Source organism: Phocoena sinus, chromosome 3, assembly GCF_008692025.1.
Source record: "Phocoena sinus isolate mPhoSin1 chromosome 3, mPhoSin1.pri, whole genome shotgun sequence".
In the NCBI taxonomy this organism is placed as follows: domain Eukaryota; kingdom Metazoa; phylum Chordata; class Mammalia; order Artiodactyla; family Phocoenidae; genus Phocoena; species Phocoena sinus.
The window spans coordinates 162425524-162442421 of record NC_045765.1 but is presented as its reverse complement, the minus strand read 5'-3'; the positions used below and the strand labels follow the sequence as shown (position 1 = coordinate 162442421).

At 37.5% G+C, this 16898-nt stretch overlaps 1 protein-coding gene across 13 annotated transcripts in view; it reads right to left on the bottom strand.

Annotated features, from left to right (window-relative positions):
* DNAH5 (dynein axonemal heavy chain 5) overlaps window positions 1–16898 on the bottom strand; it is a 262069-nt gene that overhangs the window by 70169 nt on the left and 175002 nt on the right. For all 13 annotated transcript variants that reach the window (XR_004349093.1, XR_004349091.1, XR_004349092.1 and 10 more), the window contains 3 exons: window positions 14986–15116; window positions 11232–11385; window positions 10440–10707 (listed from right to left, as the gene is read on the bottom strand). Coding sequence is in view for 10 of the 13 variants with exons in the window: in XM_032625870.1 (XP_032481761.1) it covers window positions 10440–10707; window positions 11232–11385; window positions 14986–15116 (553 nt within the window). In the remaining 3 variants the exon portion in view is untranslated. The remainder of the gene's footprint in view (window positions 1–10439; window positions 10708–11231; window positions 11386–14985; window positions 15117–16898) is intronic.

The window sequence follows — 16898 nt, the reverse complement described above, 5'->3', positions numbered from 1 at the left end:
GATATTTTTGTAAACTAAAGACAATTCTTAGGAATGCATGCCATTTTTATAGCCCCAGCTAGGTAGATATATGTCAGCATTTTTGGCCCCAGGCCTACGACATTAACAATTTTATTTTCCCTTTCATGTACAAAACTATAACAGACTTTAAGCCTATCATAATTTTTTGTTTTCTGGTACATGTACAAAGAAGTTTCTTCTACACAGCTGCAGGTTCTGGTCAGCAGCCAGACTGTTTTATGGTTTACATAAGGACAAAAGTGGTACAAATAACTCAGAAATCAGTGCCCACCTGGTATTCATATTTAACAACCCCATTTATTATTTTTTTTAACTCAGAGCCTGCCATAACCTTAATTCCCCCAGACTCTGATTGCATTTGGCATGTGGGATGTTCATCACTAAATTTTTTTATGCCTTGGCCATCTTATTCTTAAATGTGGCAGCTGGCCATCTGTCAATTCTAATTTATGGTATCCTTTAAAAATGTATGAGTAAAAATCTTCTGTTGTAGACCTTTATCTTCCCAACAGTGCTAAACATGGGACCAATTCTAAGACAGCATTTCTTATTATAAGAATAGCCCATAAAGTCAGAGCTAATCCATCATCACATATATGTAGAGTGTGTGCTAAGCACCCACCACTAGGTCTCCATCCCAAGGAATTTACAAGGGTTATACATAACCCAGTTAAAAATTATCACAACCATCTTTATTCATCGTAGAAGAAAATGGCCTACGGATTTCCTTTAAAAGTGCTAAAAGTATTGAAAAATGTGCATAAGAGCTGCAAATATAAATATGGCCAATAAGGAAGGAGGGAAAGAGAAGGAATGGAGTGAACAAACCTATCAGGTGATAGCTAGCAGAGAAATTTAAAAATGGTATCTTCTCACTGTTAGTAATTAAAGTTCTTAATGATGTAATTGTGGGGCAGTATTTACACCTATGTAAATAATAGAGACAATTTATCAGCTTGGTTACAAATACAGTTTACTGTAGATAATGAAAGGCAATAAATTAAGACACTCAGAAGTCATTTTTTCATGAGTTAAGCAACCACTATAAAGAACAATTTAAATTCTAGGAAGTTTAAGTCTGGTTATTGGAAACATACAAACTATTCTTGCCTATGACAAATTGTTTGTAGGTTTTAACCACAACGGCAGCAATATTTACTATGTGCCAGGCATGATACCAAGTGCTTTACCTGGCATTATGGGATATTCTCAGAGACATCCCCACTTTCTGAAAACTTTCTTGTATTTACCATGTAATGATTTTTATCCTTACACGAACAGAGAATATCAATTATGGTGACTTTTTCTTTATTTAGCAAGTTGTCTTTTTATGTCTCCAAAAAGTCATAGAAGAAAAAATGGAATGGATTCTAAGTATATTTTTCCATATACCCACAATCTCTAATGCAGGAAAGGTTAAAAAAAGGACCAGTTCCTCTTAGGGTTACCCAAGCCTGCTGAGACTCAGACAAAAGGCCATGGAAAACCCTTTAGTCATCTTCAATATCCAATCACCAAGGCAGCAATGCCAGTTTTGGGGCCCAACTTTAGGCTGATGTCTGAGGTTGGTATAGATTATATCCTGGTATTGTTTGTTCACTTCACTTGATGTAGAATAAGGTGATGGATGTGTGGGATAGAACAGTGGCCTCAGTCCCTAAATTTTGGTGCCCTCAAATTCCCACTTCATTTGGATTAAAAGAACTGAAGTAATAAAGTGAGAAGGGCACATTAGTTGCCTATCCAGTAGCCATACCCTCTCTTTGTTACTAAAAGAATCTGGATTTTTCTCAGAGTAACAATCTGCCCAACTAAAAGTCTTTTGATTCTCCAAACCCTCATGTAGCTGGGAATGACTCAGTTCTGGCCAAAGACAAGCAGACAAAAGTCCCTGGGGAAGAACCCTGTCCTGACATAAAAGGCAAAGCTTCATGAGACAACAACAGACACAAAGCCTTGAGATGCAGCAGCCCTCTTGTGCCTATAAGAACAAGAGGCACACCCTAAGGATGACAGCAAGCTAGGAGTAAGGTCCCCACTGGCTCTGTTCTAGGCTGCACATCTGTGTCCTTTCTTGGTAGGAGGAAAACGAAAAAAAAAAAACAAAAAAAACTACTTGTTTATGCCACTGCTGCTCTGGTTTTCTCTTACAGCCAAACAGATTCTTAATTTCTACATTCAGAAGGCAAGCATATCTAATCCTGGCAGATCCTAAACCACAAAACTTTATTAATTAATCCTTAGGATATCCTTAAGTGATATGTATATTTTATACACAAGGAAAATGAAGCTTAGAGAAGTTTGCCTGTAGGTAGGAGGATTGGAAGTCAAAGCCCAAGATGATGAATTCCAATGCCTACAGGACCTTGATTTAGAAATTCAAATACAACAAAACTATATAGAGTTTTTAGACTGTTAACAAACATTTTTTCATTGAAGCCCAAAGTTCAAAAATATCTTCTGATTAATGTGCTTCATAAACAAAATATGCTAGTTTTTCTGGGAAACAGTGGGAACTACATGGTTGGTATTACTTTCTGAGTGGTTATTGTGTACAGTTGCCTCTTTTGTCTTTATGATACACCATTAGTTGTGAGCAGTTGCAGAAGCAGTGGTGACTAACCCCTAAGGCCAAAATCTTGTATAGTATAAATCAAGTAATAATTTTCAAAGAGGGCCAGTTTCCTTACATAACTAAAATGGCCTTCTTTGAAAAGAAATATATACCATATATATGCTATTGATTTTGTTGAAACTTTAGTTATAAATAAGGATGGCCTATTTTAATAATAATCTGCTGATTTAAAACAGAGTCTAGTAGAACATTATTAATTATCTTTATCTTGGAGAAATCTAAATGAACTTAATTGATTTAGTAGTGACTTTGGAATCACAGTGTTTCATTAAGAAATACAATATCACCAGAACAAAGATAATACAGATACTTAGAAGCAATTCAAAACAACTCCATATAAAGATAAAAACAAAGATTTGCCAAAACGGAGATTACTAAATGGTGGGAAGGACAAGAATTTTATGAAATAAACTAAAGTGTATAATTCTTTAAATGTTTCATCTAGAGATTCAGTCCATTTAAATTCATATATATATAAATCTCACTTTTTTTCAGAAGCAATGTAATTACTACAAAATCTAGTATTTATGGTACGTGTGGGATAAAGAGGAGGACACTTGGCTTTTTCTGAGTATCTTTAAATTAGAAAAATGCTCTAAACAATAAGAATAAACTACCCAAAATTAAGAAAATAGTACCATTTACAAGAGCATCAAAAAATAAAATAAAATACTTAGACATAAACTCAACCAATGGTGTGAAAGACTTGTACTGAAAACTATAAAACACTAATAAAAAAATTACAGGGCTTCCCTGGTGGCGCAGTGGTTGGGAGTCCGCCTGCCGATGTAGGGGACACGGGTTCGTGACCTGGTCTGGGAAGATCCCACATGCCATGGAGCAGCTGGGCCCATGAGCCATGGCTGCTGAGCCTGCGTGTCCAGAGCCTGTGCTCTGCAACGGGAGAGGCCACAGCAGTGAGAGGCCCGTGTACCGCAAAAAAAAAAAAAAAAATTACAGTAGATATAAATATATAGAAAGACATCATATGTTCACAGGTTGGAAGAATTAATATTGTTAAAATGTCTATACTACCGAAAGTAATTTACAGATTTAATACAATCCTTATCAAAATTCCAAAGGCATTTTATACAGAAATAGAAAATAAAAATGCTAAAATTCATATGGAACCACAGAAGACTCCCAATTTTGAGCAAGGACAAATCAGAATCACGTCCTGATTTTAAAATATATAACAAACCTACAAAAATTAAAACAGCATGGTACTAGCACAAACACAGACATGTAGACCAATGGAACAGAATAGAGAGCCCAGAAATAAACCCAAACATGTACAGTCATATGATCTTCAACAAGGGTGCCAAGAATACACAATGGTGAAAAGATAGCCTCTTCAGTAAATGGTGCAAACTGGATATCCATATGCAAGAGAATGAAATTGGACCCTTATCCTACATCATACACAAAAATCAACTCACTCAAAATGGATTAAACACTTAAATGTAAGACCTGAACCATAAAAGTCTTAGAAGAAAATGTAGAGGAAAAGCTTCTTAACATTGGAATTGGTAATGATTTTTTGGATGTGACACCTAAGGCACAGGCAACAAAAGCAAAAATAGACGAGTGGGATTACAAACTAAAAAGCTTATGTACACCAAAGGGAACAATCAATAAATGAACAGGCAACTTACGCAATGGGAGACAATATTTGCAAACCTAATAAAGGGTTAAATATATATATTTTTGTATATTTATATATTTTATAGATATTTATATTTTTATAGATATTTATATATATATATATATATATATATATATATATATGGAACTCCTACAACTCAATAGCAAAAAACACGTAGCCTGATTAAAATGAGCAAAGGAACTAAACAGCTATTTTTCCAAAGAAGATATATGAATATAAATACCAACGGGTATATGAAAAGATGCTCAACATCACTAATCATCAGGGAAATGCAAATCAAAACGACAATGAGAAACTCCTAGAGGAAAACATAGTACAGAGGATACTCTTTGACATAAATCTCAGCAATATCTTTTTGGATCTGTCTCCTAGAGTAATGGAAATAAAAAATAAACTAAAAAAATGGGACATAATTAAACTTAAAAGCTATTGCATAGTGAAGGAAACCATAAACAAAATGAAAAGACAGCCTACAGAATGGGACAAAATATTTGCAAATGATGCAACCAACAAGGGATTAATCTCCAAAATAAAGAGCTCATACAGTTCAACATCAAAAAAACAAACAACCCAATTGAAAAATGGGCAAAAGCTCTAAATAGACATTTCTCCAAAGAAGACATACAGTTGACCAAAGGTATGAAAAGATGCTCAACATCACTAGTCATTAGAGAAATGCAAATCAAAACTACAATGAGGTATCACCTCACACCAGTCAGAATAGCCATCATCAAAAAGTCTACAAATAATATAAAAAAATAATAAAAATAAAGTCTACAAATAATAAATGCTGGAGAGGGTGTGGAGAAAAGGAAACCCTCTTACACTGTTGGTGGGAATGTAAATTGGTACAGCCGCTATGGAGAACAGTATGGCGGTTCCTTAAAAAACTAAAAATAGCTCTACCATATGATCCTGCAATCCCACTCCTGGGCATATATCCAGAGAAAACCATAATTTGAAAAGATACATACACCTAAATGTTCACTGCAGCAATATTTACAATAACCAAGATATGGAAGCAACCTAAATGTCCATCGACAGATGAATGGATAAAGAAGATGCGGTAATATATACAATGGAATACTACTCAGCCATAAAAAAGAATGAAATAATGCTATTTGCAGCAACATGAATGGACCTAGGTATTATCATACTAAGTGAAGTAAGTCAGACAGAGAAAGACAAATATATGATATCACTTATATGTGGAATCTAAAATAAAAATGATACAAATGAACTTATTTACAAAACAGAAACAGACTCATAAACATAGAAAACAAACTTATGGTTACCAAAGGGGAAAGGGGGGGGAGGGAAAAATTAGGAATTTGGGAGTAACATATACACACTGCTATATATAAAATAGATAAACAACAAGGACCTACTATATGGCACAGGGAACTATACCCAATATTTTGTAATAACCTATATGGGAAAAGAATTTGAAAAACAATATATACATATATATATATATATATATATATATATATAACTGAATCACTTTGTTGTACACCTGAAACCAGCACAACTGTAAATCAACTCTACTTCAATAAAAAATTTTAAAAAAACCCACAATGAGATATCACCTCATACCTGTTAGGATGTCTATTATCAGGGAAAAAAAAGATAACAAGTGTTGGCCAGGATGTAGAGAAATGAGAACCCTTGTACACTACTGGTGGAGATGTAAATTGGTACAACCACTATGAAAAACAGTAAGAGGTTTCTCAAAAAGTCAAAAATAGAACTGTCATATGATCCAGCAATCCCACTTCTGGGTATATATCCAAAGAAATTGAAATCAAGATCCTGAAGAGATATCTGCACTCCCATGTTCACTGCAGCATTATTCACAATAAACAAGACACGGAAACAGCTCAAGTGTCCATCCACGGATGAATGGATAAAGAAAATGCAGTATTTACATACAATGGAATATTATTCAGCCTTTAAAAAAAGAAGGAAATTCTGCCATTTGCAAAAACATGGATGAACCTGGAGGGCATTATGCTAAGTGATATAAGCCAGACAACAAGAACAAATAATACATGATGTCACTCACATGAGGAATCTAATAATAATCAAATCATAGAAGCAGAGAGTAGACTGGTGGTTGCCAAGGGCTAGGAGGAGGAAATGGGGAGGTATTGGTCAAAAGATACGAAGTTTCAGTTATACATATGAATAGGTCCTATAGACCTTCTGTATGCCATAGTGCCTATAGTTACCCATACTGTATTGTATAGTCAAAAAATTTTGCTAAGAGGGTATATCTTATGTTAAGTGCTCTTATCACAAAACAATCATTATCATCTTCATCATTCAAGTGAGGAGGAATCTTTTAGAGGTAATAATGGATACGTTTATGGCATAGGTTATAGTTTCACAGGTGTATACTTATGTCCAAACTTGTCAAGTTGTATATATTAAATATGCACAGATCTTTTTATGTCATCCATACCTCAATAAAGTGGCTTAAAAAAATTAAAATAAAGTATATCTTAAGGAATAAATAAATTAGAAAAATACACAATAATTTAATACTTTTATAGAAAATATTTATTATAATATAAATAAAATATGCTAAAAATGATATATTTTCTCATTAATGTGACTGGAGATAATAATTTAATTCAGAATCAGGATCATAAAAGCAATGTAAATGGTTTTTCTAGAAAGCTTCCTGCTAATTTTCTAAAAAGAATATATAACACTTAAATCCCTAAATGTATTGAAGTACTTCCAATACCTACAGATGGTATTCTTTCAAAATAACATAAGGCAGGTTGGTATTAAGTGTAGATGCTGGTTTTCCCAACAAGATTTTATATTTATAAAAGAAAGGAGGTATGTCTCATGTCTTATAATTATTTTATCCACTACTGTGACTATCACAGTACTATATATTCATGTAGTATACTGGCTGTAAATATTTACTAGACTAGATTGGAGGCATAGTCACAAAAACTCACTGGTTATCAAAAGGTTTGAAAAGATTGAAATGCCTAGGTGCATTATATAAAGTTTAAGTGCTAAAGATACAGGAGGTTTAAGAAAATGTGGAAAAAATATTCCTAAGCGAACAAAGGAAGAGTGAAGGATCTGATGGGTCTTGATTAAGCTTTGGAACTTAGATAAAAAAGATGAGAGAGAAGATTCTTGATAAAGGGGGACTATGTGTGGAAGAATAAAGATGATTAAAGGATGCTCAGAAATCAAACAAAAGATGTATATCTGAAAAAAACCAAGAGAATGTTCGTGTTGGATTAGAGAAGACTGCAAGTAAGTTAGGGCCATATTATTGAAGGATGATGAATTTTGACAGTCTGATCCATTGGCTGAACACTGCAGGTGTTGAATACTGGTGGCTGCTGAAATTGTGAACAAAGATATGTAGTCCTTGAGCCCATGGAGTTTTAGTTTAGCAGGACAGATAAGCATTAATCAAATCATACAACTAAGTACTTAAATTGCAAACTGTGGTTAGTCCCAGGAAGCAAAAGCACAGAGTGCTGTGAAATATGTAACAGTGGAACTGGCTTTGGGGGTGTTGGGAGGGGGTGGGAACAGGGGAAGTTTTCCCTGAGGAAGTGACATTTAGCTGAGCCAGGAGTATCCAGACAGAGGGAGGAGGGCACTGCATGTGAAAAAAAAGGCCATATTCAAGAATCAAGGAGAACAGATCAGGAGGAAAAAGTGACCTCAGGTAAGGCTGAGGAGGTAGGTGGGGTCAGCTTTTCCCAGCCTTGAAGGCCAAGCTAGAGACTGCTTTTTTCTAAGAGCGGGGGAAGGTTTTAAATAGAAAGCAACGTGACTGGGTTTATGTTTTTCTCACTGTTCTGTCGGCATCGTGAGATGGATGAGAGACAGGTGAAAGAGGAGGAGGGATCATTAGAAAGCTCTTTAAGTTTTCCAGGTGAGTTACAATGATAGCTTGGCCTAGGATGCCAGTGAAAGGGAAAGAGTTGAGTAGATCCCACCAATATTTAGGAGACAAAATTGGCATGACTTAGTGATGGAGCAGACTTGAGAGTTGAAGAAAAGAAAGGTGTTAAAGACAAAGAGTTTTCTGTTGCCAAGTTTCATGGACAATCGTGGGACTTCCTGGGAGAGAGTGACCAGAGCCGAACCAGTTCAGTTTTAGACACTTTGAGTTTAAGGAGCCTATGGAACATCTACAAGAACGTATCAAGCAGGCAGTTGAGTGCACAGATTTCAAGCCAGAGGACAGACGAGACCAGAGATAAAAACTGATGGGGCATATTACACAGGAGCCTGTGGATGAGCTTGCCAGGGAAGAGGATCTGGGGCAAAGAAATGAGTCTGCCTTGCCCTCCAATAAGCCTGGCTCCATAAATGGCGTATGAAGCTCAATAATTATGTTCTGAATACACGAAAAAATAGATGCATGCATGAAAGTCAGGACACTTGCTAGGAACTGCTGACACAGAAATGAAAGCTTCCCTGCCCTCTATGTAACCTTGGCTTGGGTTGATGCAATGAGATTTAAAACAATGGGGAAGATTTGTGAGAAATCAACAAAGGAACAACCTTTTATCTTGCAATAGAAGGGACAATTGAAATAAAGACTTGCCAGGAAGGGCTCCGTTATTTAAATTAAGTCATCCTAATTATAGTATATTACAGTGTTTGTCACCTGAAATTATTTTTATTATTAATAATAATACCTTACGTGATATTCTACAAACCACTTGCGTACTAATTATCACAGTTCATAGTAAACTTAAAATAGCTCTTAACTACTGTGGTTTTGTGCTCTGCATTTATATCCTACTTCAAGGAACTTTAAAGTTTTACCCTTAGTTGTATTCAAATTTTAACAGGACTTAACATTTTAAATCATGGATGTTTTCTCAAATCTTATAAGAGACAACACTGTACATTTGTACTTCAAATATATTAAAATATTTTGTGTTTAAAAGCCACAGATCAGAAACACCATTATTATCAAGAGTAGTGTGCTGAGAATATATATACTATATATGTGTGTGTATATATACACACACTGGCTATAGCTATTGGCTTCTTGCACCTCTGATAATTACTTCAGCTCCACTGTCCCCAGTTCTCCATCTATAAAGGGCAGGAGACGGTTAATCAATCGTTCTCCAACTGAGTACACATAGCTGGAGAGGCAGATGCGGAAGAAGCAGCTGGCAGCACCGTGAAAGGGTGAGGCTTCAGAGTCCTTCCTGTCCTCTGCTCTTCGCTGTTTTATCTATTAGGGCTACCTGTCGTGTTTTACTGGAAAACAAGACTCCTCTTAATTATTATGACAACACAATAATCAGACAAGAAGTTTGAAAACTACTGCCCTGAATCAGGGTTCTTCTGAAGTTCTGCTACAATAGGTCAGAGGTGAGACCTAACTATCTCTATCCTTTAAAACAGCCACAGATAATTTCTCACCAAAAGCTGAAAAAACCATAAACTTAAGGGATGATCTCTAACATCTCCTATACAACTTTTGTGTTCAATTTCATGTATAGAATAAGAGAAGCATTAATGTTCCACAGGATGGAAGATTAGACAGAAGCAGAAGCAGCAAGGGCTCCAGTCATAGAAGTCTCTGTTTAACATCTTGTTTCAGGCACAGAAGCCATCAGAGGATGGCTGACAACATTTTCCTCTTGGATTTCCAGCACTGCAGCCACAAGAAGGAAACGTCCAAGAGATACTTGGCTTAAACTACTCTGAGGTTGGCCAACCCACTTAAAAAAGAACACAAATGAGATCAAAACCTCAGTGTCCTCCTGTGACATCCTAGAACCGGCCTGGGGACCAACTGAGACAAAGCTTTCCACCACAATGAAAACACTAGAATCACCGTAAATTAACCCAAGGAGGCACAGACTGAAGATCTCATTCGCTGATAATCACGCTGTAGGAAAAAAAATGCTGCCAAAGGAGAGAGAGCACAGTCTTGCAAAAACCCTCAAACCCTGGACAAAGTGACTTTTGGCTCAATCCAGTAGAGAGACAGCAAAGAGCACAGAATATAAATACACACACACACACACACACACACACACACACACACACACACACAGAGTAAACCAGAAACTCTGATATAAAAATTTCCACCACACTAACCAGCAACTAAGGCATCTTTAGGCCATCGGCTGAACCAGTCAATAGTGCATCCTGAAATAAGGGCAGGAAACTTCAAAGCGCAATTTCGAAATCTCTCCCCCACTGGCGAAAAGCAGAGCACAATGTGAAGGTTCTGTCGGACCCGGCTCATGAAGTAATCATACAGGTTCCCATTCGTAGGAGGGCGCCTGGGGCACTCTATTTTCATGACTGATATGAGATCACTATTAATTTCATCAATTTCTTCGCAGGCAAATAGGTTGGAGACCTTTGAGAAAAGTGCAGACGTTCAAATTCAATACAGGCATATGAAAAGAGATCAAAATATACAGCTCAATATGTATAATCTCTTTCCTTCATTTGTGTCCTTAAACTCACCTTTCATGTATAGAATAAGAGAAGCATTAATGTTCCATAGGATGGAAGATTAGACAGAATTTTAAACCGTGTTTTAAAATACACAGACGATTCTATTACTGACTGGAAAGTCATAGCCCGTTAAGGGGGTAAATGGACATATCAAAAATCCAACCAGCTTTCCTTACAACCTTCTTCTTCCATTTTTTCCATTTCTCACTTGGAGCTTTCAGTAACGTTTTCAATGCATAGCTCCACGTTTTGATTGGGACTTTTATTCTTCGAAAACCCAACAGAAAAACCCATTCTTCCTACTGACCACCTAATCCCAATAATAGCACTTATTCAGTACTTTAACGGAAGGAAATACACAGAGCTCTAACACTGGAGGGAATCTGAAGAGGCAAAACACATCAAGAATAAATGAGCTCCTACCTCACCCGATGATAAGACATTATTCATATATTCCAAAAACGACTCATCTTTAATCTCATTGTCCGTGAAAATAAAAGTGATTCCTTTGCCTTGCTGACCAGCTGTTCTATACAAAATCTTCAGGTCTTCCATCAGATTTGATGTGTTGTAGGACCTAAAGAAATATTGTCATCGTGTCATCGGCTAAAATATGTTAATGGGAAGGAAAGACCCTTATAACAATGCTTTATGCCATTTGGTTAACAAAAAATGCTGATATTGTGCCATCAGACAGGTATTTTATTATATGTAAATGTTACTTGTTCATTATATTTACTTGCAGAAATTAAAATAATTTTTAAGACTCCACATTTTATAAAACATTATATTTTTACACACAAAAAACATCTAGAGTGAAAAATCAACCTGAAGCAAAAGTATAATTTTTAACCACACCATAATGCCATCAGAATGTATATACATGTTTCATTTTCCTGGTGGCACAGTGGTTGACAGTCCGCCTGCCGATGCAGGGGACACGGGTTCGTGCCCCGGTCCGGGAAGATCCCACATGCCGCGGAGCGGATTGGCCCGTGAGCCATGGCCGCTGAGCCTGCGCGTCCGGAGCCTGTGCTCCGCAACGGGAGAGGCCACAACAGTGAGAGGCCCGCGTACGGCAAAAAAAAAAAGTAAGGGAAATGTCAAATTCTAATATTTACTAAGCACCCATCTGCAATTGATATTTTAGAAGATACCTCATAAATTGAACTAATCTAAAGTAAAGCATTTCAAGCCTTCATTATACGGGGTGAGGGCAATGCCCCACCGTAAACTGCACCCTCCTCATTCCCAACACAACTATTTTCATTGCATCTTTGGACGTCACATGAAAGAGTTTTCTGAGCAATCAGTGCACTATAGTAGAATCGTTGGAAACATTAAATATCCCACTCTAAATCTCTCACATCCAAAGCAATCACTTAGTGGAAGTCAACTTGCAATCACGAAATGTTAGACAATATAGAGTAGCCCATTACTACCAAAAGTAAAAATTAAAATATTCCAGTCCTGGAGACTCAGACTCACTAAATTATTATTTGAATTTTGTGTCATTAAATAAACTCAGAGTTCAGAGCACAAGAGCAAATGGCCTTCTGATTTTTAAAAAGCTACCAAATATGTATATGTATAGCTGATTCACTTTGTTGTAAATCAGAAACTAACACACCATTGTAAAGCAATTATACCCCAATAAAGATGTTTAAAAAAAAAAAAAAAAAAAAAAAAAAAAAAAAAAAAAAGCTACCAAATATTCAACTTCTATACTCTGCTTTTTTAACGTTTAAAACCTAAACCCTAGAACCAGAAATACCACTACCATGCATCAATATTTCAAGAAGACTGCTAGAAAAGTGAGATCTGAGATACCAGAAAAAATATTCAAAGACACAGTCCCGTGAAAGAGAGAGAGAAAGAATAAAGAGAGAAAGGGAGGGAAGGAGGAATGAAGGAAGGAAGGAAGGAAGAAGGGTGGGGAGGGAGAGAGAGGACAAAGGAAAATAGCTCTCCCCAGCTTCTTGTGATATGGGGAAAACTTTCAGTCCAGTCCCCTGGATCTCAAGGACCGCCCTGCCTCAAATAATATGACCTGAGTCATCTAACAAATGGCTGTGCTTCCCAAAGGAGAGGCCCTTGCTTCCTGAGCCTTGGTCATGCGGCTATGCAAAGGCTAAGGCAGTAGGATCGTCTCTGGAAGGTTATGAGAATCCAGAGAAGGCCCTGACCCTCCTTTTCATCAGTACTGGAGCAGTCCCAATATGACCCACAGAGGAACCAATTTATCACAAAGAGAGGACTCGTAAGGTATGTTTTCTGAGGCAGCATGGTATAGTTAAAGTCACGGCAGACCAGAAACCAGAAATCTTGTGGTTAATTCCCAGGTTTATCTGGGACTTCAGGCAAATCATAGCCTCTCTGAACCTCAGCTGTGATATGTCCTGCTAACCCACAAAGCCACAAAGTTCTTTTGAAGATCAAATTAGCTTGCGCGTGTAAAAGCGCTTTGAAAACGATAAGGTTTTATACAAAATGTTAGGAACAAAAATCTCAGCGTTTCAATCCCTTCCTGTACAGGTTATCTTTTATCTAACATTGCTTCTATCCACAAACTAGAAGAATTATACACAAGGCAACTAAGATTATTTCTCTCTGTTTCAGTACTTGAGAGACACAGTAACGTTTTAGATTGATTCTCCAAGCAGAATCCAGTAATTTAGACAAATAAAAGGTGTAACAACTTGAGTATTCGGATCTCCGAACCCAATGTTTAATCATTTCCAACCTTTATCCCAGCAGGTGGCTATGGCCCTCCATCAGTGAGATAGATCAGTTAGCATGTTTTGCCTACAGCTCCAAGCCAATGCTTCGTCAATGCCCGACAGGCAGGACTCTCACACCTAGAAATTAACTTCTAATAATATTCAGCCCAGATAACTTCCCAAACTGGCCTCTTGCTTCTCGCATTATCTCGGTTGATCCTGAAGTTCTGTTAGCCTCTCTACATGTTCCTTTTCCACGTCCTAATTCTCCCCGCACTGCCACACACATGTCCGAGGACAACTCCTTCTGGGATTCCCTACCCTGATGAGTAGCAGCACCAACTATCAGTTTCCCAAGCCAGAACCAGGATGTACCAAGTCCAAAAGCTCCAGCTTCCTAAGGATATATTGAATCTTCCCTCTTTTCTCCTCTTTCGCTTCCACCCCTCGGACACCACCATCTGTTGCTGAGATCCCTGAGACAGGCTTATAACCCTCCAGCTTAGCTCCTTCTTCCACCTTCTCACATGCAGATGTGACATGCCTCCCAAGGGGTGACACATTAATGGTTTCCACTGCTCTAGGATGAAGTCCAAATTCCTTATGATACCTTCAAAGACCTCCATTTCTCTTCCTTTCCACTTCCCACCTTATGCTATATACCAGCCATATTTAACTGCTTCCAGGCACTCAAATGTAACTTCACATGTGCTGATCCTTTTGCCTGGAACAGTCTTTACTGTTTCTCTTCTCTGAGATAATTCTCACTCATATTCATGTCTCAGCTGAAACATCTCTTTCTCCAGGAAGCCTTTTCTGACCATCCCTTAGACAAGATTAGGAGTCCTTCCCTCATGTTTCAACAGACTCTGGTCTGGTCTGCATTTATTTCCTTATCAGAGAGAGCACCTAACGTATCACATCTTATTGAGTGAGTTGCTCAACTGTCCCCATTGAATTGCTGTAAATTCCATGATGACACAGGCCAGGTTTATCTTGCTTACCGTGGATCTCAGCACTGAGCCAGTGCCTGACACACAGTCGGTGTTCAATGAATATTTTTAAATGTATGAATGAGTAAATCAGCATAAACTTTTCATCTGTTTTTCCAGTTTAATAACATTCTTGAAACCTGAATTAACATTTAGTAGGGACAAATTTCTTTTGAAATGCACTAAAAGGAATATACACAATACTCAAATCAAGCATAACATGAAAACAGAGAGGCATCTGTTCACTGAAATGAGAGGCTAAAGTGTTTCAAAAGTAAATCACTCATGTGAAATGTTCATGGTCTATGACAGAGGTTGAAAAGGGAGGATAATAAGTCAATATTCAAGAAGAAAAACGATTATGATTCCCTTATATATAAGAAAAACGCATTCTTAACCCCAAGTGGCTTCTGAGAACCATTTATCAAAATCCATTTCAGGTTAATTAAAGCGAAAGCGTGTTACCTTGTCAGAGTGATCTGGAAGGAAGTGTAGCCAGCAATGAATGAAGCCAACCTGGTCAGGCTCTGCTTTCCCGATCCACCCACCCCGACCAAGAGGGCATTTCCCCGGGGAGTACGAATGACACGTGAGATCTAGAATATGAAACAGAAAAAGCATGTATCATTTAATGTGCAAATATTCCACTTTTTTCCTATTTATTCAACACAGGCATACCTAGGAGATATTGCAGGTTCAGTTCCATACCACCATAATAAAACAAATATTGCACTAAAGCAAGTTTTTGGTTTCCCAGTACACATAAAGTTATGTTTACACTATCTATTAATTTTGCCATAGCATTATGTCTAAAAAAAAATGTATATACCTTAATTGAAAAATACTTTATTGCTAAAAAATGCTACCCATCATCTGAGCCTTCAGTGAGTGATAATCTTTTTGCTAGTAGAGGGTTTGAAGTATTGTGAGAATTACCAAAACATGACACAGCGAAACGAAGTGAGCAAAAGTTGGAAAAATGGCACCAATAGACTCGCTTGACACAGGGTAGCCACAAACCTTCAATTTGTAAAAAATTGCATATTTGCTAAGTGCATTAAAGCAAAGGGCAAGAAAATACGGTATGCCTGTATAAGCATTTTAGAAGCTGTACATGTCTTAGGATCAGAATAGAAAGATATACTGGTTGGACTAATGAAGGCATTTCTGAAATATGACAGTGTTTAAGAAGTATTGGACAGGGTGGGGAGCGGGGCGTGTGCCTTTAGGAAACTAGGATAGGAGGAGACCAGTAGAGAAAAGTCATCAGACAGCCCAGACTGTGGCTTGCTCTGGGTTTTCAAGGAGAGAAATAAAGGGGACTTTGAGGTTTCCTTTTAGTTTGCCAATCTACTTCAGTAGGATAGGAAAAAGAGGAGAAATTTCAAAACAATGTGTATCCTTGGAACACAGAACACAAGGTTAATTAGAGTATCCTCCACATTTGAAAACGAACATAGTTTAAATAGAAGGCAAGAAAATTTCCAAAATATGGCATAGATGATGGAATTTAAAAAGAAGAAAATAAGCATAAACACTCTTCTTATTATTTGGCAAAGATAGTGATACCTAAGGTATCTACTAAGTGATTATGGGTAGACCAGAAGTCCACTCTATGCCAGTCAGTAGCCCCAGACCATTCCAGGTCATATTTGTGGTAAAAGTCCATGATTCTTTGGCTTTATTTGTATTTGATAAACTACTTTCACCATCAGGTCTCCAACCCCACCTAAAGGGAATTCGCTGTAGAATTCTCTTGGATGCATTTTTCACCTTATGTGATGACTGTCTTTCCCTCCTAACTGCAGTTTGAGCCTGCAGTTTTGCTGTAATGCCAGCTTTTCTCTAAACTAATGATAGAAAGCTATCTGGGGGCTGAGAAAGGATCACTTCTCTGGTGCTGGCAGAAGCCTTCTGGCACAACCTCGGCTCTGCATTCTGACAAGGTTTTGTTAAACATCCTTTTTCAGGATTCCCTCCACTGGCAGGGGCTATACCCTATCCCTATTGGGACTACCACTGCTTTTGGATTATATCCCCCAATTTAGTGTGAGCCCTTGGAAATGGAGACCATTTTTTTGTTGTGGACCTAAGAACCTGGTCCACCAATCCCGGTAAGATTAGTAAGTGATATGCTCTGCTCTTCCAGCCTCCTACTCATCCTCTCCATGTGATGCTCTCCTAAGTTGCTATAGGCAGGGGAGGAGTGGTACTGGCAAGAATTCTTAGGAGTTTGCCAGTGTCTATTCCTACTCTTTCCCTGGTGTTACTTCAAGAGGCATAGATAGATAAGACAGGTAAGAAGCTACTGCAGGCCATCCTAGAATCGTCTGTGTTGTTTCTTGGTTAACTTTTTCAAAATATATAACTTTTTTCAT